This window comes from Sebastes fasciatus, chromosome 15 (genome assembly GCF_043250625.1).
Source record: "Sebastes fasciatus isolate fSebFas1 chromosome 15, fSebFas1.pri, whole genome shotgun sequence".
Lineage (NCBI taxonomy): Eukaryota > Metazoa > Chordata > Actinopteri > Perciformes > Sebastidae > Sebastes > Sebastes fasciatus.
The window spans coordinates 4065812-4090971 of NC_133809.1; the positions used below are offsets into that span (position 1 = coordinate 4065812).

The 25160-nt window shown below is 35.8% G+C and overlaps 2 protein-coding genes across 9 annotated transcripts in view; both read left to right on the plus strand.

Annotated features, from left to right (window-relative positions):
• The first annotated feature begins 91 nt into the window (after positions 1-91).
• Positions 92-13685, plus strand: LOC141752047 (phospholipase B1, membrane-associated). Its single transcript, XM_074609810.1, has 15 exons — positions 92-690; positions 2293-2383; positions 3271-3329; positions 4581-4648; positions 4882-4925; positions 5123-5243; positions 6015-6066; positions 6152-6232; positions 6526-6591; positions 8409-8500; positions 9441-9522; positions 9682-9783; positions 11192-11287; positions 12412-12483; positions 12579-13685. Exons 2-15 carry the CDS (start codon positions 2353-2355, stop codon positions 12684-12686), a joined length of 1074 nt encoding a protein of 357 aa, XP_074465911.1. The 5' UTR covers positions 92-690; positions 2293-2352; the 3' UTR covers positions 12687-13685.
• A 925-nt stretch (positions 13686-14610) lies between these two features.
• The window catches only part of larp1b (La ribonucleoprotein 1B), a 31561-nt gene continuing 21011 nt past the window's right edge, over positions 14611-25160 (plus strand). For 2 of the 8 annotated variants that reach the window (XM_074609792.1, XM_074609793.1), the window contains exons 1-5: positions 14611-15492; positions 19003-19064; positions 22107-22163; positions 23797-24052; positions 24905-25063. In XM_074609792.1, coding sequence (XP_074465893.1) covers positions 15120-15492; positions 19003-19064; positions 22107-22163; positions 23797-24052; positions 24905-25063 — 907 coding nt within the window. In that variant the 5' untranslated portion in view covers positions 14611-15119. The remainder of the gene's footprint in view (positions 15493-19002; positions 19065-22106; positions 22164-23796; positions 24053-24904; positions 25064-25160) is intronic. The other 6 variants (XM_074609797.1, XM_074609799.1, XM_074609796.1 and 3 more) reach the window with 5 other exon arrangements.

Genomic DNA, 25160 nt, shown 5'->3' on the forward strand with positions numbered 1-25160 from the left:
TGATAAAATAAATTAATTCAAGGTCCACTTATTAGGTTTATTATGAATGTTTGGACATCATCTTATATTCTTTATCAGCAGATGGATTTCTAATTAAAAAACAACTGATTAAATGAATAATAAAGTAAGGTTTATCTCTTTTAAGATAAGACATGAACATGATTTACACTTGACTTGGTGTTTTTTCACTATTTAGTGTACAAAGTCGTGTTTAAATTAGAACAGTCTCCTGGGTTGAGGAATTAAAGAGCGTTTAGTCAACATGGACTGCAATTACAAATCGATTATCGTCAGTATACGACTCCACTGGGAGGCACTAATGACTACAAAGGTCAAAGATATATCAGTATTCATTACAAAGGTTATTCAACACCGATTACGCTCCGAACCAGCAGGACGACTCTTTATCTTTATATTTCTACATTTCTTTTTCCTTTTGGGGGAAAAAGACGACAACATGTTGTCAACATTTGTACTGTTTGCAGTCTGTTTATTAACTACATGTCACGTAGACGGTAAGCGTTAGAATATAACTGAGTAGTTTCTGAAACTACTAAAAACAACTCTTTTTTACAGCTTTTACAGATTTGAACCCGTCTGTCTGCAGAATCTGGAACAAACTCGTATTTATAAAGTTTCTTCTCTCTTGCAGGCGACACTTTAAGGGAAGAAGATGAAGATTTCAACCAGGTATCGTCTCCATCTAACACTTTCAACACTCTATTCTATGTTTCTTTCTGATCTACATCTTAATTTTTACTATCAGTCTTATATATTATCACATATATATGGTGTAAGCTACCTGTACTGAGGGAGCATTGGTTTCCAAATTGTTTTGCTGTTGTAGTCACTCTGAATAAGTTGAATAAATGTCTAAACATGTGCAAAACTGACAGTAAAATACTCCGAGAGGATACAAATCAGTGTTGAAAAATGAAATGTCTGAGGCCAATATTGGATATTTATTAAATATCAGACTTGTTTGTTGACCTCAGCTGCAGAATTTGAGTCCGAAAATGATGCAGCAGCATTTATTTAATTAATTGTATTACTTCTTTGATAACATATTTTGTAAATGAATGAATTAAAAGGCCTTATGCAGAGCTTTCATACCAATGTATACAACTACCGCAGCAATGTATGTGCATCTGCGTAAATATGCTTATTTTAAGCCACGATGTTTTCCTAAACCTGACTAAGTGGTTTTGTTGCCTAAACATAACTGTGAATGTTACCATAGTTGTTTTGCGTGGCGTACAAATGAGACGTGAAAGGCGGCGTTTAAATAACACCCAAAAAAGGCTAAAATGCGTCCTCATGACATGCAGAATGTTGACGGAGTCGGCAGTTCAGCCAAAGTATATTGATAAGAAATGAAAGGTCAATTGTTCGTTCCATTGCAACGTCAACGCTCAGCAGCAGAGCTACGCCTCCGCCATTTTGGACTGAAAGCATCTACCGGACGCCAATAAAACATTTGCCTAGAAAGTGACGTACAAAAATAAAACAACATTTTTTTTGTTCTATTGATATATTTTACCTTTTACCTTTTGGCTTGTGTTGAACAATACAAATATAATAAGTGTTTTCAGTCCAAAATGGCGGCAGCGGCTGTACTCTTTGGTTCAGCATGTCAGATAAATGCTTCCATTCACATGATGGGTATCGAATGAAGTACTCTGTTGGTATCGGTATCACTTTAAGGGTACTGATACTGGTATCATCATTTTTTAAAATGGTATCCAGCCCTACTCGACATCAACGTTTTTTCGTGTGAGCAACAAAAAACTGTTTATACAGATAGTTGGACTTTGCTAATTTTCATTTCACCTTTATTTAACCAGGAAATCTTCACTGAGATTAAACATTTCTCTTGGTGGAGATAGGCAACAATAACAACGAGATAAAGACATAAGAACGATAAACCATATGAGGCAGGATAAGACACAGAATCTGAGTTACGCAGAAATGTGAATATAAAATCATAAATAACATTTACAATACATCACATAGAAAGATTTCATCCTAAAAACAACTTTAAAACAACCAAAGAGGTGTCTAAAACCAGAAATATAGACAAAACACCAGCAGCCACAGGAGAGAATACACTTGCCAAAAGAGTACAGTTAAAAGTGAGTCACACTGGTCACACCCTAATACACACTACAGAGTTCATGAACCACCTGAAGCCATTTCAGCTCCATTCAGAACACACAAGCCTCCAGTTAAAACTCTTCAGCTTTAAACACACTTTAACCGTGGGAATGTTTCTGTGGGTTTTTCTTCCTGCAGGATGTTTTAGAAACAGATTTTCTCCGTCGTCCTCTGCATCCTCTGTTCCACTGTCCTGATATGAGTCCGTCTCCCACCGTCCCCACCTCAGGTGAGCGTCACTTAACCAGCATGCTGTGGTGGAGAGTAGCCAAGTACATTTACTCAAGTGCTGGTACTTGTACATGAGTATTTCCATTTTATGCTACTTTATACTTATTTTTTTGTTGTTTCAACACTTTATTGATGCATATTGGGGCAGCACAAATAATTTTAAGAATGATGTGAAAATAATAATAATAATAATAATAATAATAATAATAATAATAATAATAATAATAATAATAATTAAAGACAAATGTTTAAAAATAATTAAATTGAGTAAATAAATGAAATAATATATTATTATTATTATTATTATTATTAACAATAATAATAATAATAATAATAATATGAAACACCATAATCCTAATCCTAATCCTAATAATTAAAAACAAATATAAAATTGTTTTAATTTAGTAAATAAATGAAATTATATAATTTAAAAATAAATAAAATAAATAAAATAAATAAAATAAATAAAATAAATAAAATAAATAAATAAAATAAATAAAATAAATAAAATACCTTTTATGCTACTTTATACTTCTTTTTTTGTTTCAACACTTTATTGATGCGTATTGAGGAACCACAATCAGAAGTGGAAAGGTACACAACACAAAGGAATTTTAAGAATGACGTGAAAATAATAATATATAAGACAAATATTTTAAAAATAATTAAAATAGTAAAATTTAGTAAAGAAATTAAATAATAAATGAAATTATTTAAATGTAAATAAATACAATTAGAAGAATAAATAAATCAATTTATTAATTTTCTATTGCTATAATATCCTTTTTAATTCTTTAAAAGAGCTCAATAAAAAGGTGATCAGAGGAGCTTCATGTGTTTGTTTGTCTTTATTGTGACTGTTTCTTTGTTTGTCTTTTGTTCCAGTTGAATACGTCAAAGCTGCAGACGTCAAAGTCATCGCCGCTCTGGGAGACTCTTTAACTGTGAGACAAGTGATGTGTTTTTTTCTGCAGAAAAATCAAGAAATAGAAAAACTTGACTTTACGGGGTTGTATTGGCAGGAAATCATGACAATGTGTCGTTAGAAACCATTAAAGTTTATAGTGGAAACCATTAGAAACCATTACAGCTTGAGTAAATGAAACTAAAATAACTTAAAGTGCAACTTTTTTTTTAACTAAATTTATACTTAACCTCTCCTGAAAATGACTGTTTGAAAAGTTGATGCAGGATTTTATGTTTTCCAAGACAAAAGGGCAGAAATTCAGAGGAAAGCTATGTTTCTAAAAACGCTCTAGTGTCAACATCATTTTACCACCCATGTATTAACTCGGGTTTCTAACCTGCAAGTTGCTCTTTAAGAAACAATACACACAAATAGAGAACACTCCTAAATGGAAACCATAAGAATCATTTAAAAAGTACTGAAAAATAAATGTCATAATTAATATTGTCCAGTGGTGGAAGAGGTACAGAGAAGTAATACCACAGTGTAGAAATACTCTGTTACAAGTAAAAGTCATGCATTCAAAATCTTATTCAAGTAAAAGTACAAAAGTATTAGCATCAAAATGTACTTAAAGTACCAAAAATAAAAGTACTCATTATGCAAAATAATACATATTATATTATTGAATTATGATTATTGATGCATTAATGTGTTCATCACTTTAATGTTGCAGCTGGTAAAGGTTGAGCTAATTTCTCACTATATATATGCATATATATATATATACAGCCGAGTAGCTTGATTATATTTAATATTATTGATATGAATCTGCTCAGTAACTAGTCAGTAATTTAAAATAAATGTAGTGGAGTAAATAATACAATATTTCCCTCTGAATTATTGTGGAGTAGAAATATGAAGCTGCATAAAATGGAAATACTTAAAAGTACAATACTCAAGTACTTGAGTAAATAATAATAATAATAATAATAATAATAATAATAATAATAATAATAATAAATAGTAATACATCAGATTTATATAGCGCTTTTCAAAGACACTTTAAATACTGTAGAATAAAATAAAGAATAAAAAAAGTAAAAGACAGAAAAAAGATGAAAAAATTAAAAGTACTTAGTTACATTCAACCACTGTTATTGTTGTTGTCATTATTATTATTATTATTATATTATTAGTAGTAGTAGTAGTAATAATGAAAACATAGTAATACAGTCACAGTGTTTCTCTGCATTAATAATATTGTGTGTATGTGTTTTTATTGCAGACCGCTATCGGTGCCAACGGTTCCACGATTTTATCGATTCCTTTTGAATTTCGTGAGGTGTCCTTTAGGTAAATTAGTACAACACATTATACACACACGTACAACGCCTTGTTGTAACCTATGCAATTAAGAACAGTCAGAGGTTATCATCAGATTCTTTTATATCTGGCTCTAAAAGCTGCTGATTGTTTTTACAACATTCATTTACTTCATTTAACTTTTATCTAATCTTGTTAGTCACATTATAAATGTTGTTATGATGATTTATATTTACAAACTGTGTCTCTTTTTCTGTTTACAGCATCGGAGGATTTGGAACTTATCAAAATGTCATCACACTGGCAAGTAAGTTAGTTTATAGACTAGATTCTGACTCCATGAAACATATGTTTAAACTAATAACCTTTTATTCCAGGATGAATTGGCTTATTTGTACAACAATCTGTGTCTTTATAAAGACTTTTAGTTTGGTAAATATTAGAGATATTGGATGATAAAATCACAGGATCCTTTCTTAAACGTTTGTTCGTCTCGTTGTCCAGACATTTTTAAACTCTTCAATCCCAAACTGCTCGGTCCGTCACCCGTGAAGACTCTCCACGGTTCCCCAACGACCGTCAACGAGACCGGCTTCAACTTCGCCGTCACCGGACACAACACGCTGTGAGACTTTTATATTATTTATTTATTCTTTAAGTTTGTTGACTCAAGTTTAAAGTCACACTTTGGAATATTTTGAAATTTTTGAGGTGCTATAACAAAAAAAAATGTAAGTGTGACTTTAAACTTCAATAAACAATCAAATTAAAAGAAGTCTTTTTTTAACCTTAGGGGATAATTTAGGTGTTGCAGCAGCACAAGGACAGAAATATACTTATATATATATACATATTATATAAATAATAAGAGGTATAAAGCTAAAGACAACATTACGGTCTAGTATATAATAATGATAATAATAATAATTTCATTTATAGAGCTCTTTTCAAACCATAAGCACAAAGTGCTTTTCAAGGAAATTCAAAAAATAAAAAATAGAATAGGTAAATAATGAAACATGCATATACATATATTTACTTATGCACATACATATACACGTATAAATCCACATACAAGCATACAAAATAACTCTCAATGTCAGCTATTTGGAAAAGCCATTCTATAAAGTATGTAGCCAGCGTACACCAGACAAATATATAATATGGTTAAGTAAATAATCATATAATATAATATATGATAATAATATACAATAAAATATATAATTTTCATCATGCAACTGTAGGAAGCTTCAATAAGGAAACACTGAGTGCCCTCATTATGTTTCTCTTAAGTTCAAAGATCAAAATAATGACAGCAGTAAATGATTTGATAATGTTTTATTGATGTCGATGTGTCTGGTGACTCAACAGTGTGTGTTCTTGTGTTCTTTTACAGAAACGTCACAGATCAGATAAGACACATGATCGACACGTTCAAGTCTTATCCAGTAAGTCTCCTCGGCTCATTAGCTGATTCATTTAATCTTAATTTTCTTCTTTGTGTGACGTTCACGACCAAATCTTCTCCTTCAGGGTCTGAACTTTGAGGAGGACTGGAAGGTGGTGACGATGCTGATCGGCATGAACGACATCTGCGATTACTGTAAAGACAAAGTAAGAGACATTTGATCACACAGACCTCCGCCAAGGCCACACCCTATCTCACAATGCTAACGAAAGACAAAAAATAATGCCCCTGCTACTGTACACCCTTCCACCAAGTTTCATGTGAATCGGGCCGGTAGTTTTTCAGTAATCCTGCTGAAAAACAGACAGACAAACTGAAAACATAACCTCCTTGGTGGAGGTAATTAAATACTGAACATTTAGATGAATGAGTACAAAAATAATAAAAAGAGAGTAAAAATACTGTCAGACTTTAAATCCTTTCTCTTCACTCTCCACAGACTCTGTTCTCCCCCGACTGCTTCGTTCACTACATGACAGAAGCTCTGGACCTGATGATGAAGGAGGTGAGATGTTATAACACACAGATACTCAGATCAGATATACTCAGATCTTTTATTTGAGTTAAAGGGACTGTTTGTAAGAATCAGAAATTGCTTGTTAACAGCGACACCTGTGGCCGTTAAGTCAACGAAAGTCAGCGTCCTGTTGCTCGCGCTTGTGCTCGCTCTATATAGACATGAACGAGCATCGCTCAAAACAGTGAGGCGACACACGTCAGCTAAAACCACAATATCACTCTATATGTCAGCTGCTTGGCAGTAATGTTAGCTGACCAGACGAAGGTCTCTCCATGAATCAATGCTGATCCTAGTGTTGGCTTTTCCTGCCTCAGCCTCCCGACCGCGGTCGGAGGGAACAGGGGAGACACCGGAGTTTTGGTCGAAGACGATAACGTTTCTCTCTGCGGAGCCCCGTCACTTAACAAGACACGGGAAACCTCTGTTGGTCTGGAGGAGCTGCAGCATTTATTTCTGCACAAACGTCCACTGCACATTCACTAGATATTCTCAGAGCTAAACTAACTCTTCTGCAGTGTGGAGTGTGCGCGCATGCACGTGAGGTGGAGCGAGTTGAGCGAGAGAGAACGAGCGCGGTGTGTGAGTGAAGGCAGGCAGGCAGAGGAGCAGAGGAGCAGAGACTCCGGCCCTGGAGACCAAAGCTACGGTCTCCCCCGCGTCCTCCGACCGCGGCCAACACTGTTTAACAGACGGGCTTCACTAGATAGAACTTTGCGATTTTGGTGCTTCCGTGTAGTTTGTGTTGGAGTCTGAGTCTGAACAGCGTAGCCACACGCGAGCGCGCATAGGACACCAACCCGATATGATTTATACGTGTAAGAAGTTACAAACAGTCCCTTTAAGTAGCATAAAATGGAAATACTCAAGTAAATTACAAGTACCTCAAAATTGAACTTGAGTAGAGTACCTGAGTAAAAATACTTTCCACCACTGCTCAATGCTATTATCAGCTCACTATAATGCTGCTGTCAGTGTGCTAATATGCTCATCAGAGGCAGGTTTCTTCTCTTCTTTCATTAATAAAGGTTGTAAAATACCAAGTGAAGATATTTCAGTCTGGAGCGACGTCAGGCCTGCTGCTAACGTGGCTAAAAATAGAACAAAAATAAAGGCAGAGAGGGTTCAACTTACACAACTGAGGAACTATTCATTCAGCCTGTTTCATTGATTAAAACACACATAAAGATTTAAGTGTATTGTGAAGCCTTTTGTGGAGCTTTTTATTATTTGCTGTACTCTTTTCTCTGAATGCGTTTCTATCTGAGCAAATGTTGAGTGAACAGTTTCTTCATGTGGAGATCTCCCCTCCCCTCCGGCTTCGCTGGGAACAGTTTGTCCTCCACTGAAAGTCTGAAGTAGGAGAGAGAGAGAGGACATGCAGACTTTAAAAAAATATACTCTTCAGGCTAAAGAAGTGATTTCAGTAAACTCTTGTGCCTCACTTTAAAGAAGAAATGCTCTTTTTACATGAAAAGCCTGGTGCGTTGCTAAAGGGTGCCTTGTGCGGCTGTTAAATCGTGGGTCGAGGGTTTCTGGACAATATCTGTCATTGTTTTGTGTTGTTAATTGATTTCAAGTAATAAATATATACATACATTTGCATAAAGCAGCATATTTTCCCACTCCCATGTTGTTAAGAGTATTAAATTCTTGACAAATCTCCCTTTAAGGTACATTTTGAACAGATAAAAAATGTGTGATTAATTTGCATTAGCACAGCCAAAATTATCGGAAAATTAAAAATTAAAAAGCCAAAAATGTCCCAGAGAGCCACAAGTGTTAATGAATTTTATCTTTTTCAGATGCCCAGGACGATCGTGAACGTGGTTCAGATTTTCCCCATGAAGCCTCTCAGAGAAGTTCAGAGACCGACTCTGGGCTGCCAGCTGCAAAAGTTATTTACCTTTTAATTTAAGCCTCTCAAGTCAAACTGTGATCTAAATATTACCAGCAAATTATATTATAAGACGGTCAGTGGTGGAATATAACATTCCACCGCTGACTGTCTTATAATATTAGTACAGTATATAATACATTTACAAGTATAAATCTGAAGTACTTTACCTGAATATTTCCATTTTATTCAACTTTCTACTTCTACTTCACTACATCTCAGAGGGATATATTGTATTTTTTACTGCACTACATTTATTTGCACAGCTTCAGTTACTTTACAAATTCAGATTGTTGCATACAAAACTTAGGACGAGCTTATAAAATATGATGTTTTGTCATAAATTAATTGACCAAACAGGTTATATAAATATAACTGAAATTGTTTTCAATTAGTCAAGTTTTATTAACATTTCGAGGGCTCAATGTGTTTCAAAATAAAAACAAAAAATAGGTTAAACATTGTTAATCTGAATCTGCAAAGTAACTAAAGAGGTCGGATAAATATGGTGGAGTAAAAAGTACCATATTTCCCTCTGAGAGGTAATGGAGTAGAAGTGTAAAGTAGCAGAAAGTAGCGTATAAATACCTCAAATTTATACTTAAGTGCAGTTCTTGAGTAAATGTACTTAGTTACTGTCCACCCCTGTTATTAACTGTTGAGTTAAACTCGCCTTTACTCACCTTGATTTGTTCAGAATAAACGTTAAATATCATGAAATCATATTTATGCTTTAAAGAGAGTTTCCATCATACCATAAAAATATTAATATAATCTTCTTATTTTCTAAAATCTCTAAATTAAATCCTGCAGTGACTAAATGGGGGTTTCATATTCCACCTGCTTTATATCAGCGTCCAAATCTGTGAGGATTACAAATCATAATTGATCTGATAATCTGTTAATCTGATAATCCAGTAGTGTGATAATCTGCTCGCAGGAGTTTCTGCTCGTGTCTCGTTCTACCTGAAGAAAACTCCACTGAGCTGACGGAACTGGTTGAGATTAACGTTGAATTCCAGGTGAGTGAATAAGGTCTTAAACAAGATAATTAAACTGTTCACACCCAGCTAGTTATGAAAATGACACGTCATCTCTCTATTATATTCACTGCTCAACACACTTTATGGTGATGATATGAGGCAGTAAAGGTCTTTGATTTTAACTCTCCTTGTTCATAGAGGAGATTAAAGGAGCTTCTGCGCGGCGATCGTTTCTTCAAAAAGGACTTTGCCGCCGTTCTGCAACCTTATTTAGAGTACTCAGGACCAGCAAGACTTCCTGTAAGTCTCACACAATTCAACATTTATATAACTCATGAGTTTCCTTGAAGAAATGTAAAGAGAATGTCAACTAATATAGCTAAACAAATATTTGAACAACACTACCTTTAAAAGTACAGTATTATAATCAAAATGTATGTAAAGTATCAAAAGTACTTGTCTTGTGAATTATATATTATTATAGGTTCAAGGTTCTTTATTTGTTATATTTGTCATTGGTAATGAAAATCTTTGGTCTCAGGTTCCTTCAACAATGCTCATAAAATATTTATATATATAAAAAAGGGAAATCACACAAGTAAAAGTAAAAGCTAAATGATAATCTAAGGCATAAAATAGTTAATAGTTAAAATAAATATAAACATGATGTAAATAAATAATATAATGTAAATGTAAATTTGTAATTTTGTTGACGACAGTATTCCAGATGGGAAAACCAAATGTAAATATAATGTAGTATGTATATATATGTATGTATATATATGCATGATGAGAATATGAGATATTTTGCATTATTTTAATTACATTATACATTGAAGTTCTGTAGTTTAGTCCAGTATTATATATATATATTAATTAGTATGATTTTGAGTGCCCTCTTTGTAAAACATCCTTGGGTTTTTGGAAAGGCACTATATAAGTCCAATTTATTATTATTATTATTATTATTATTATTATTATTATTATTATTATTATTATTATTATTATTATTATTATTAGTGGTTCCCAACCTAAATCTGAGGGGTCGTGAGATGATTAATAGGAGAAAAAATAACAACAAAGTTCTGCTGCACAAATTCCTATTAATATTTTGGACTTTTCTCTAATCTTTGATTTTTAGTGAAATATCGGGTAATTTGATCCCTTTGGGATTTTTAAATGAAACAAGTCCAATCAATAACTCATAGATATCTGAGACAACGGGGTCAAGCAGCCACTTTTAAAAAAAAAATTTGATTTAATTCAATTTTACAAGATAATGATATGTTGTTTTTTATGTAAAATCTAAATTTGAAAAGTAACTAAAGATGTCAAATAAATTTATAAAGTAGCATAAAATAGAAATACTCAAGTTAAGTACCTTCAAATTGTACTTATGTATAGTACCTGAGTAAAAATACTTAGTTACTTTCCACCACTACTCAATGCTATTATCAGCTCACTATAATGCTGCTGTCAGTGTGCTAGTATGCTCATCAGAGGCAGGTTTCTTCTCTTATTTCATTAATAAAGGTTGTAAAATACCAAGTGAAGATATTTCAGTCTGGAGCGACGTCAGGCCTGCTGCTAGCGCGGCTAAAAATAGAACAAAATATAGGGAGGGTTCAACTTACACAACTGAGGAACTATTCATTCAGCCTGTTTCAAACATGTACTTTTGTAATCATTATTTATTTTTCTACTGCAGAACGGGAAGCTTGACTTGAGCTTCTTCACGGCAGATTGTTTCCACTTCACCGTCAAGGGACACGAGGAGCTGGCGAAGGGACTGTGGAACAACATGGTGGAGTTTCTTCAGTTTTATTATGTTTGTATAACTGATAAAAGGTGCAGTATGTAGGATTTGGCGGCATCAAGTGGTGTGGTTGCAGATTGCAACCAACTGAGTTCCCCTCGGCTCACTCCTCCCTTTCCAAGACTGCGGTAACGTGAGTGCAAAACTGTGGTAACGCCGTTCGCCTCGCTCAGAGCCCATCCTCACCATAATAACACTACTTAAGGAGAAGTCAGACGGCGGCTGGCGGTACCACGGTTTAGCACTCTGTGGCTCACATTACCACAGTTTCACAAGCGTATCGGAGAACTACGGTGGCCCTCAGGTAACGTAAAAACGTGAAAGTGTCTCGCTAGAGCCAGAGTTTGGTTTGTCCGTTCTGAGCTACTGTTGAAACATGGCGGACTCCATGAAGAGGACTCTCTCTATGTAGATATGAAGGACTTATTCTAAACTAACGAAAACACAATGATCCTTAGTTTCAGGGGATTATACACTAATGAAAACATAGTTTTGAATATTATATATTCCATTTCTGCTAATAGATCCACTGAAACGCTACACACTGTGCCTTTAAAGATGGGTTTAATTAGCTAAAGGTTTGGTTTAGATGAGGTCAGGGGCTCTGACTATAATGGCCTTTGAATTCCTCGAAGGGTCGCTTAAAAAAATAATATATATATTTGTATCAATCCTTTTAATAAAAAGTGACTTAATTATACCCACACGACAACGTAGTCGGGGGTATATAGCGCTCCGCTTGTCCGTCCTCATTTCCGGAGCAGAACTCTGAAACTATTTAACTTAGGAACTTCAAATTTGGTATGATGTTTGGACGTGTCTAGTTGTGCCTTTTGGGGGTTAGAAGTCCAGGGTGCCCTAAACTTTACATAATAACAGGCTAGATTGTGCTCAATAGACTAATTCCATTAGTTCCAAAAGGGCAAAACCTTTGGCCCTACTTTAGTGGGGGTCAAGCAGTGAGCGGAGGTATGTGAGCCATGCTCACTTTTGGACTTGTTGGGTTTGGAATTTATCAAATATTCAGTGTAATGCATTTACATCATCTTACTGACGGCTGAAAACATCACATTGTCTACATGAAGTTAAAACTAAACAAACTTCTTCTTCAGTTCCAGCCTGACGGAGGGAAAGAGATGATAGAGACGTTTACAGAGCCAATAAAACTCATCTGCCCAACAAAGGTACAAACACGACTGACATGTTGGAGGATTTCATGTTTGTGTTTGTAGATAATAAAATTCCTTTGAGGACATTTTTTTCTTTCATTTTTCTCCAGGAGCATCCGTACATCTACACCAGACCTCGAGGGGGGTCGTCTACACCGGCGCTGAACCATTTCTCCATGACGATGATGTCTCTGCTCTTTGTGTTTAATTATCTGTAGTTCAACAGGCAGAGCAAGACGACACCAACAACGCCTGGATGTGAGGGTTTCATTCACACCGATCCAACTGACTTACTTTGCGTGAAAGATGCTGTTAGTTTAAACTCTTCGGGCGACAAATTGCATCTTCAATGAGTTAAATAGATATGATTTTTGCTATCTATACATTGACCAATATACTGTATTTTGTGCATTAGTGATGTCTCCTCTTCTGCGATTAGATATACTCAAAAGGTTTCTGACATTTTCTCAAAAATTCTCAAAAATTCAACACAATTGTTTCAACCCATGACTCACGATTGAGGTAAATAGCAAAATATACAATCAATTATAACTTTGCATCTTGTTGTTTACAGATTCTTCAGAAGAACTAAATCTTCCTGTTAACCTAAAGTGCTCTTAAAATCATAATTTAAGTCATTTATTTTGTGAAAATACATTACCAGCAAACATTTGCTGGTTATATAACTGTACTGACTTGTTTTTGAGGTTATGTTTACTTGTCTGGCACATTTGTTTTTGCGTTGACAATGACTTAAACAACAATAGATTTAATGGATCCAGTCGTACACGTACATATTGTATACATAAATGTCAATGCATATGCACATTATCATGTCACGGAGCGCAAAAAAAAGAATATTAAGCTCTGATTTTGTCCCATCATGTCTTAAAAATGTTGCGGTTGTGTAAATGTAGTATTGAAGTGTGTATCTGTTTACACTGGGAGATGGGAGCACTGTGATGAACCTGTGATTTGAATATTCTGTGGTCTGATTTGCAAACGTTTGGATAAACTCCAAACTGAAATGTAGCTGTAGATCATTCAGTAAAATGAACTATTTAGTTTATTTACTTTACTCATGACAGATAATTATCCACCATTACAATGTAATTTAACCTTGGCTGATGCTGTAACGTGGTAAGTAAGAATTATTAGAATTATTAGAATATCAGTAAGAATTATGAATAATGATGTCTTTATATTAAATAGTATGATACCCCATTCATTTCATTGCAGTGGCTTTTAACTACGTCTTATTTTTGGTTGATGAGAAGAAAATGCAATTAAAAGAAATCCCTCTAGATATATAAAATTCATAATTCATTCATAATATGAATAAAATTAAATGGCCAGCATTTTCTTGCAGTACTTATATTTCTCTCAAAGATAAAATTATAGCAGTAACTAAGTAAAATAAATATATATATATATATATATATATAATTTACCTTATATACTTTACATACTGTTTAACAAACTGTTATATATATATGTGTGTGTGTAAATATATATGTATATATATATATATATGTGTGTGCGTGTAAATATATATATATATATGTGTAAATATAAATATATATATTTATAATAAGAAGTACTAAAAATATATACAGAGGTGTAAACAGGAATGTGGTATGTATAGAGAAGTAATAAATGTGTATATATATATATATATATATATATATATATGTAGTAAGTACAATAGTAAGTAATATATACATATTTATTACTTCTCTGTACAAACTTAATTTAATTGTTTAACAAACTGTTACACCTCTGTTTATATAGTTATATATATATACACAAATATATATACACAAATATATATATATATATATATATATATATTTACACAAATATATATATATATATATAACAGTTTGTTAAACAGTATGTAAAGTATATAAGGTAAATAAAGGTAAAGTGAAGAAGGTAAAGACTTTTACGTATTTGTACACTGTGCTATTGCTACTTTTATTTAAATACTTCTTCCATCACAGTACAGTACAGTACAGTAAAGTACATTACAGTACAGTACAGTACAGTACAGTGTGTACAGTATTAATGTATTAAATGTGTGTGGTGGTGCAGTACTGCCACGTGGCCGCTGGGGGCAGCAGAGTCACTGTTTACAGGCAGACAGCAGCTGGCAGCACGAGCTCCTCTAGCTCCTCTAGCTGGTCGCGTGGAGCTGAAACTCTCAGCGCGAGGATCAGATCAGAGCAGGAGGAGCTGCTGCTGAACTAACAGTTTATTAACGAAAAGTTACAGAAAACTATCAGTAAAACCAACCGAGCGAGGGTCGTTTACACCGTGACCGTCTACAGACTCTGAGGTAACTACTTGTTGGTATAAAAACAGTCGATCTGGGCGGAAAACAACAACATTTAGCTCAACTGACTCCTGGCTAGCACTGTTAGCTGGTTAGCTTCAGCAAGCTAACAGCTAGCAGTTAGCTTCAGAGGAGCTAACGGTTAGCATTGAGGCTAGCTGGCTGTAGCAGAGAGGTCCAGCCCAAAAAAAAAAGTTGTTTACTCCAAAGTTGTGGATGTGGTCTCCCTCCTGAAAGACTTTCTCTGTGGATAAGAGAGCAAGGACCAAATATTCACACTGGATTTAACACTGTTTGCTGTTAGGAAACTAGCAGGATGTCTGCAGAGGTTGAGTGTAGTCAGGTCGGTTTGACAGCAGCGGCCAGCAGCTCTGGAGCAGCAGTGGAGGAGGAGAAGAACCATCAAAACAAGTCTGAGGAGGCTCAAGAGAGAGAAGAGAAGCCGCAGAAAGGCTCTGAGCAGCAGCTAGAGGATGCTGGTGGTGATGGTGATGGATCCGAGCAGGACAAGCAGAAGAAATGCAAAGAAAACGATAAAGAAAACGAGCAAAGCAGCAACGCTTCTGAGTCTGCTGTCGAAGCGGTGAAGAGGAAAGTTGTGGAGGCTCCTCCGCCCAAAGTCAACCCATGGACGAAGAGACCAACAGGCAGGGTGCCCAGCAACAACATCAACAACACCCAGGAGAAAGGTAAATTATTAAATATCTACTTTATATCCTGACATGCTTACACCTCAACAACCTCCTGCAGCAGCACGTGTGCAACTTCCCTGCACAAAAACACTTTAAAGTCATGTCATTCCTTCATTTTTTATTATTTTAAAGGTTGAATGAAGTATTTGAATGTCAAAGAAGTGTTGATGGTGGCATTTTTTTTTTGCACCATCCCCCCACCTGTGTGCTCGGATTGCTCTCCAGAGCACCACGTGTTGATTGCTGACAACTTGCTACTACTTCTTTTTTCTACCTGCTTACTAACCATCCAGCTCCTCACACTGTTTACATAATGTTGATCAAATGCAGCACATTGGAGGGGGGAGAAGAATGTGTGCAAAACAGCCCCATATTTGTGCTGTCTTGATGTGAAAACAAAAAGAAGCTAAGACAGCCAAAGCTAACTGCTGCTGCTGCTGTAAAGACACGTTTTGCATGTCCAATGGCCTGGCTGCCTGCAGTTCCTCCCACCAGCCTCCTGCTCTCTACTGTCACACAGTGAAAGTATGTGGACAAGGTGGCTGGACAGGTGGGACAGTTCAAGTAGGTTAGAGTTGTAAACTAATGATTATATTTAATTTAGATGAGTCTAATTTGTGTATTAGTGATGCATCAGTTAATCATTAATTGTAGGAAATGGCCCTCAGAAGTGCTCAGAGTCCAATTTTCTTACTGAAACATACTGTACAAATCCACACTTTAAATTCAGAATGATATATAATAAGGCTGGGACGATTCCATATGTATTGCGATTATTAAGTAGTGCGATTCTACAAGTATTGCGATTCGATATTGTGATTTTTGTTAACTTTCTTTTAACACTAGACCATGGGGAAAACGTTGAATCATACACTTCTTTCTAGGGACTTTTACTTTGGAAAATATCTAAATTAATACAGTAAAAATGTTTGATTTCCAGCGTCAGAGACGTCCTGAAGTCAAATATATCAGTTATTATTTATTAAATTTTTTCCAGCAACCCAAAAATCAAAGAATAAAAGACATTTCCCTCACAAATTAGTGGTATTTTCTGTATGTAATGTTTTATACTTCTGGTGAATACAATCAATCTTATTTCTATATATATATATTTTGTATGTACAGTTGTTAAAACCTTATTTTGAAAACTAGATTTAGACGCACGTGTATACTTCCTCTAACTTCTCCAAGGTGGTTTCTAGCTCTCCCGTCAGCTCCGTTCTCTTTATTCATCCATGGTCAGCTCCATCGGGGTCGTTTGAATGCATTTAACATAAATGTCAGTATATGGGTGTTCTACTGTCGTAGCGCCAGCACATTTGATCACGGTGATGAGCGACGGACGGCTCGACCGCAACGTTACCGCGATACGATAAAGTTTTTCCTGTCCGTGACAGAGTTAGTATGCAGCTTTAGCTGTGATGTCTAGCTCTGCTTTTCCCGTCAATGTGTGAAACCCAAAGTGTTTCCATCTTTTACTGGATGTGTAATGTTTACCACGCTGGAGTTAACATGTGTGGGTGCAGGTCGTATCCACGCGGACCCTCCAACGTTTTATACTTTCTTGTTTCGGCTCGCTGCAGTTTGTTTTGGTTGATGGATACGGAACGGACATGATGTCACGTTACTCAGACTACAACAATAAAATCAGTAACTTCCTACTACCTCCACATAGACTCAAATGAAGCAAATATATAGATTCTGGCATTAAAAAAAAAAATTCAAAATTGTAAAAAAAACAAACACGATACATAGGTTAATTGATTTTTTTCCTACCCTTAATATGTAATGCAGAAAATAAATGGGGTAGCAACAGACATAATTTACATAGCTCCTTTGATACACGAAAAGCCACTCAAAGTGCTTTACGAAACAAAACAGTTAAAGTAATTAAAATATATCATACTTAAAGTGATTCTTTGTGGAGAAACTCAGTTTTACAGATCTGTCGATTAAATCAACTAATCGATTAGTCGACAAAATTGTATGAGTGTTAGTCGAATAAGAATTTCTTTGGTCGACAGCCCTACCTAAAATAGTGACAAATACCATCACAACTTCCTACACGTGATGCCTTCAGATGTCTTGTTTTGCCTGAACAACAGTCCAAAAGCCAAAAATATCCAGTTTACTATCAAATAAAACAAAGAAAAGCAGCAAATTATCACATTTCAGAGGCTGAAACCAGTTGAGTGTTTGGTGTTTTTGCCTGAGAGACGATTAATTGATTGTCATTAATAGCTGCTGATTATTTTTCTGTCAATCGACTAATCCGTTTAATCAATTTAATCATTTCAGCTTTAGAAAAATGCCTGTTCTCAGACACTGTTGTCTGACCAACAGTTCAAAACCCAAAGACATTCACTTTACAATGTTATAAAACAGATATAAAGGCAGAAAATACTCATATTTGAGAAGGTGGAATCAATAAAGTCAAAGCGTTTATTGTCATATTCACAGTTAAAAACAAGTTTCCCTGTACAATTAAATTTTTCCTCGAGAATTAAAATTTATAACAAAAAGTCTGCGTTACAACCCTGGTTTTTGGAGTTTGGAAGATGTGTGTGTTTATCAGGCAGGGAGGGTGTAATGGAAGACACTGTTGCATTATGGGAAATGTAGGATTTAGTGTTTTTCTGAGGATATCTCGGCCTCTCTTGCTTCAATTTTAAATCTTCTTTTTTTAAATGTCTTACAAGCCACTTGAACTTTATGGAAGTTTATGCGCATCCCTTTAATAATCACTTATCAGATATTAGTATTTTATTGATTAGCTTCCTGTATCAGCTAACTGATTAATCAGCTAATCATTTCGGTGCCAGATCAAATGTTGAAAGGAACAAGACGGCTCATTTCACATGTAAGAATTTATTGATTAGACTCCTGACTCATTCTTGTGGTGACATTTATGTGGTGATAAATGTGAGCTAAATAATAACATCAGCTTTGTTAGACGGTCAGACTGAGTTGTGAATGTGTGTCAGAGCGCAGAGCGTCCAGAGGGAGCTATATTGGACTCTGACGAGAGCACCGGCATCGTTTTACAAGTGTTACTGTACAACCAGCTCCGAGGGGTGGAAGTCTGCAGGCTCAGCGAGCATACACCCATTCACGCCTGTCGAAAGCCTCGGCCCTGCGGCTCTTATCAATCCGACCATCCTCTGCAGAGCGATAGGCACTGTCAGGCTGCAGTGGGCCACTCCCAGCATGCAGCTGCCTGCGGAGACACAGCCACATAGTGCCGCTGGCTGCACGCAAAACACCCTCAACTAGTTCAGTGGCTCAGTCCCCCGGGGGCAGGGGAGGATACTTACTCATTTTCACTCTGACAGAAATTCCCAAATGCTGCACAGCCGAGCAGAGAGAGCATGCAGGAGTAGATGACTTTCAGTGTTGAGCAACCGTCCAGGAAGCTTGCTGCGGGGGTTAAATTCTGGGATTAAAAAAAACAAACACATGTTGTCCTGTCAAGTATGATGATGTCCCTTTCATTTATCGATTCTGCAGATCAACAAAACGCTCTGAAAGTCGTCCGTCCCAGCAAGCCCAGAACGAGAAAATCCAGCAAGGTAAGGGCTCTTTACTTTCTTGTTTTAGCTTGTTTTAAAGCTTCCAAAGTTTCTCTGTTGGACCTTAAAAATGTCACAAACAGTGAGAGTCTAAATGCTGCAGATGACATGTTTAATGTCATTAATATATCTTGATAATTAATCCCATGAAGCAACACTGAATAATCGGCACATGTTGCCACTTTGTTCTGTTGTTTAATGTCTCATCTTATGTGTAAATTGATGTGTTTTAATTACAGCTTCAATTAACTATTATTTTCATTGTTGATTATTCTGTTGATTTTTTTCTCGATTAGTTGTTTGGTCTATAGAATGTCAGAAAATGGTGGTCAGTGTTTCTCAAAGCCCAAGATGACGTCCTCAAATGTCTTGTTTTGTCCACAACTCAAAGATATTCAGTTTACTGTCATAGAGGAGTAAAGAAACCAGAAAATATTCACATTTAAGAAGCTGGAATCAGAGAATTCTTACTCTATTTTTCTTAATAAATGACTCAAATCAATTAATCGATTATCAAAATAATTAATAGTTGACATCTAATCTATTAATCGTTGCAGCTCTTGTTTTAAATCAGTTTTTAGTCAATTTCAAGTCACACGTGATGTTTTGTGTTTGTGCGTCTTTGCCTCTCACCTGTAAACAAACCAACATGTTAGTCGGTGTTTCATATTTCAGAGCTGTAACTTCATCCAGGCGCTGACATGCAGGATCATGTGAAGTTAACATCTGCCAGTAGCCAAACGTTAGCTGCTTTAAAGTGGTCTTTTTTGTTTGCTTTTCCAACCAGTTTTTCCACCGCAGTTGTTTTAAATTAATGGTTGGAGGGAGAATCAAATAGTATTAAAATGTTTGAATTTAAATGAACACAGTTTATTAACTTCAAACAGATTATGATAATTTAAAAACAAGTGTATCATCTTTGTGGCTCTTTAATGCTCCAGTTTAAGTACAGATTGGAACTTTTTAATGTGACTTCATTGACGTTAACTTGACTAATCTTAACCTTCACACAGAAAGTGTTTTTCTGCATGATTTGTAACCTGCTGACCCAGAATGCAACCTGTTTTTTTTAACATTATCATGGTCAAAGTCACGTGTCAGAGGTGACGGGTTACATTAGAGCTGCACTGTACTCCTTTTATTACTATTAGAAAATTATTACTATTACTGTTAGGACCGGCCGACATGTTTATAATCATTACCACAATAATAACATGGACGGTTTAATACCTTTTATATGAGACCAAATTCTTTATATGTGTAAAATTAAAACTTTATTTTTTGTTTTTAAATATGGCTCACTCAGACACCTGTAGAAAATGATGATGATATCAACCTATTATTATTGTTATTTGTTATATTATTGTTGTTATTTGTATTATTATTATCATTATTTGTTATATTATTGTTATTTTTTATATTATTATTATTAATATTAATAATAATAATAAGGAAATTTAATAATATGATATTTATTATAATTATAATACACAAAATCCCAGTATATAGGAGTGTCATATGTTTTGGCCTAATTTCACTGTAAATTGTGATTTAATGCACCTGATATGTCGTCAGTATGTGACAGTTTAACTTACGACGAAATATTTCTCTATATTGTAGCTTCATCTATATATTGTAGACTAAAATTTTTCAGACTCAACCAGGAAGTTTAATGATTTCTTATTTTGCTCCATAAGCAGTTTTTACATAATACTTTATGTAAATGTTTAAGGAAGGAAATGCATTCAACATGCATTTGTTAGAGCTCAAAGATACACACAATGTAAAGAAACACTGAATGTAAACAGAAGTTTTGTTTGTTTACAAGGAAACTCCACATGGCACCCGCCAACTAGGTGTTAAATAATTAATAATTCATAGAATTTAAGCATGCTCACATTCCCAAATCATGATTTTGGACCTCTGTCCTCCAGATATGTGAATGTAAATGGGTTCTATGGGTACCCACGAGTCTCCCCTTTACAGTCATGCCCACTTTATGATAGTCACATGCTGTTTGGGGCAAGTCATAGTCAAGTCAGCACACTGACACACTGACAGCTGTTGTTGCCTGTTGGGCTGCAGTTTGCCATGTTATGATTTGAGCATATTGTTTTATGCTAAATGCAGTACCTGTGAGGGTTTCTTGACAATATCTGTCATTGTTTTGTGTTGTTAATTGATTTCCAATAATAAATATAAACATACATTTGCATAAAGCAGCATATTTGTCCACTCCCATGTTGATAAGAGTATTAAATACTTGACAAATCTCCCTTTAAGGTACATTTTTAACAGATAACATCGATTGACAGCCCTAATTAATACCTAAGATTTAGTTTTGTGTAAGTCTTCGTGTTAAAAGACCAGGGACTGGATTCATAAAGCTTCCTGGTATGTATTGCGTTAAAGAAATTAGTGGTGTTGAAACAAATTTGTGTTAACGCGTCAACTTTGACAACCCTGGTATTAATGTTTTCTGATCCTGTTTTATACATCAGTAATGAATCTAATTTTAAGTGGACATTTTTCATCTATAAAAGCAGGTCTGCAGTTGTAGATGTGAATTAAGCTCACTGTTTTTTTTAGGTTTTTTTTATACTTTATTTTTTAGAATACCCTAAGGGATTCATTCAGTTTTGTTCAACCACATAAAGAACGTCCCTTTGTGTGCTCCACCTGTAGTAGAATGATGATTAAAATATCAGTACAGCAGTTTTTATTTTTTATTTATTTACCGTGCAGCTCTGAGTGCAGCCGTAACCCTTCGTCTGTCTAACCTTGGATCTCATATCAGGCTGTCCAAATTTACCACATTCACAGAGGTGGAAACTCGGCCTGTTTATCGCCGTTGTTTGCAGTTTCTCGACAGACGGAGCACTGACCTCCTTTTCCTCCAAGCTGGTTTCTACCAGAAGGGCACTCAGACGCCACCTGACCCACACACACACACACAATGTTAAAATAACCAAAATGAGTCCACGGTTCGACTTGTTAATTCAACATGTTTTTAACGTCTTTTTTTTCTCCATTTTTTTGCAGTCAAGTGACTTCAGCGATATCACAAACTGGCCCACACCTGGTGAACTGGCCAAAGAGGTACGACAAGTGTGTGTGTGTGTGTGTGTGTGTGTGTGTGACGTTTGTTAAATCAAACATATTAACAAGCTGTACTTCAGTGTTTTCTGCTGCTTTTACTGAACAGACTGGTTGGATTACAGAAGAGCTTTTCTGTTTTCTCCTCACTAGATGGAGCACTAAAAACATCTAGAAATGTTTTACTACAACACTTTTAAAAGATTCTGGTTGTCAAAACAGTTTGAGTCCACATTTTAGAAGCGAAGTTCTCCATGATCTATTTCACATACAGTAAATCCAGGGAACTTTAAGGTGTATTTGTAAAAAGCTCTTCACAGAGAAGAAATGTTCTTCAGAAAAGTGAGTGGAAAATGTATGAATGCTTAACTGTTTGACCTCACAGGCTTTTGTTCCCCTCCAATTTTTTTTTAATCATTTTTAAACCAGGTTTTAAACCACTACACAGAAGTAATGATTCTACAGGAGTTGAGTCAGTTCACACTAGTCGGTGTAGTTAAAAAAATGCCTTTGAAATACCTCATAAGTACTTAATTTTTCTAAAATCTTCTGAATATTTCCTGATAAAAAACCCTGTGCTGGAGCTTTTGGCTGATTCAGAGGCAAATTTTAAATTTGAAGGTTTTAAACATCATTTCTTTGACAAGATCAGAAGTTAAAAATGAGACTGACTGATCATTAGATGTATTATTCTGATGAGAGTTAACTCTCTGACACATGTCAATATTTAGTCCTTTTTGGGGATGTCACGAGAACCGATGCCTTGGTATCAAGTCGATGCCAAAAATTAAAAAACGTGACAGCACTCATTTTTCTACAGTTTTAGTTTAGCTTGCGCCAGGGCTCGAGACTAATGGCACATCGTTGTACCGGGGACAATAGAAAATGTGTTTGGGACGCAGTAAACTCACTGTTGACGCGTCCAGGAGAAGCACCCTATTTTTTCCCTGAAAACGCTACATTGCGAACAACAAATCAGTGTTGAAATTAGCAGGATGAGAGCTAGTTAACGTTAGCTCCATGCAAGACCCATGCTGCTCACCAGTTTGCTAACAGCTAACGAGCTCTCATCCTCCCGATTTCAACATGGGAGGTGCCATTGATTTATATTATGATGCATCTATTCAGTAGAAATTAGTATTGGTCGAAGGTAAATTCTAACTTAATGATGTGTTCAAATGTAATCTTGTAAAATGCAGTTGTTTGAAGGAGATGTTTTCACAGCAATATAAAATAGATAATAGAGGGAATTATGAGCTGTTTAACTTCATAACAAAAAACAGTATGCAAACGGTAATAAAGGAGTGAAGTACATGGGATTTATTGATTTACTTTTGTTTTTTACCGTGGTATCGACTTTGTATCGAGAATCGTGGAGTTTCACTGGTATTGATATCGACTACTGAATTTCTGGTATGGTGACATCCTTAGTCCTTTAATTTACTGTCTTAGTATAAGTGTTTAATCCGTGTATGAAGAGCCAGAACTCAAACCCCAAATTTTATTTTTGACAAAGCACCAGACGACACAGAACAAACCAAACTTAAATGTGTAAGAATAAACATGACGTTTCACCCGTTTAATTAAAAGCCGCTCTTTCTCTCTCTCTCTCTCTCTCTCTCTCCATGTCTTCCAGCAGCAACAAAATGTCCTCAACAACAACGGGAAGAAGCCTCCCTCCTCTTCCTCCTCCTCCACCTCTTCCTCACGCAAGGAGAAGGAGAAGAGGAGGGATCGAACGGAGAGGAAATCGGAGAGCAGCCATGATGGCGGCGAGAGCAAAGAGAACCAGGAGGCTCAGCCGGACCCGCTGGGAGAGCTGCCCAAAGATGGAGAGTCCAAGGAGGGACAGGACACCAAGAGCGCCGGCCTAAAGAAGAGGGGAGGTGAAGGTGAGGACCTTTTTTCTCTATAAGCAAGTTAACCAGCACCCTTTTAAATGATTAAATAAGACCTTCAAATCAAAGTTTGATTAATGCACCTTTCTTCTCTGACCTGTGAAACTATTCATCTCCACAATGTCAACTTTATTTAAAAGCAATTTCCATATAATTTTAATTGTTTTTAAATGTTGCCATCACTTAATCTGGAGGTGAATGTTTTCACTGGACAGCGATGATTTGTATCCTTGATTGCTGCGTAGAAGGAGCATGTCAATAATTTTATTGATCACATTGATTGGTGCATGTTCTGCTCTGATGATCTCATGTGTTGCACTTCATCTGATGCACTCCCACCTTTTTATAGACATTTTAAATAAAAAGAATAACAGACACCAGATCTTTATGGAGGATAATAAGGGACACTTCTTCAGCTCCTAAGTGTCTAAACCAGAGAGGAAGGGAAGAGTGTTGTTCCAAAATGAGATGAAATCATCCGCGATAGATTCCCACAGGCTTTGAAAATACTTTTGTGTTCTTTGGTGTGAAAACTACCTTAAAATGTTGTTTAAAAATGTGTTTTTAATTGAATATAGATAATAAATGAACTACAAAACTCTGCCAGGAAATAATTGGCAGAAACAAGTCCTTTAAAATATTTAAAAGCTTTTTGCGTTTTATGTTCAAGTGTTTGGAAGCTGCTACGCTGAAGTCAACTAACCAGTGGGTCTTTATTTTAGAGACACAGATTGATGATTTAATTTGTTCCAAACTGGATTTCCAGCGTTCATTTATTTATTTATTTATTTATTTTTTTGGAACAAAACTCTTCACGCTCTGTTTCCGGTGTGCAATCATCGCTAGGTAACAAACGTAAGTGGGTTTCTCTGCCGCTGGAGGAAGCACCCCGGGACGACGACGGCGGTGACAAGACGGCCGACACAGAGCCCACCGGCGACTCAACCGACCCCGCGTCACCCAATCACACACTCCATAATAACAGGGCGCATGATAGCAGCAGGAGTAAGTGGCCCAGCAGCTCGCTGTTCTCTGTTCACGCCGTCCGTCTCTGTTTCTGCTTCTTCACCCGCTGGTTTGGTTTCGCTGTTTGTGTTTGATC

Bases quoted from the DNA above. Each gene is read 5' to 3' on its own strand.
- LOC141752047 (XM_074609810.1), top strand. From the start codon at position 2,353: ATGAGTCCGTCTCCCACCGTCCCCACCTCAG. The intron at 4,926-5,122 runs GTAAGTTAGTTT...CTCGTTGTCCAG, and splicing joins AAATGTCATCACACTGGCAA to ACATTTTTAAACTCTTCAAT. The intron at 9,523-9,681 runs GTGAGTGAATAA...CCTTGTTCATAG, and splicing joins AGATTAACGTTGAATTCCAG to AGGAGATTAAAGGAGCTTCT.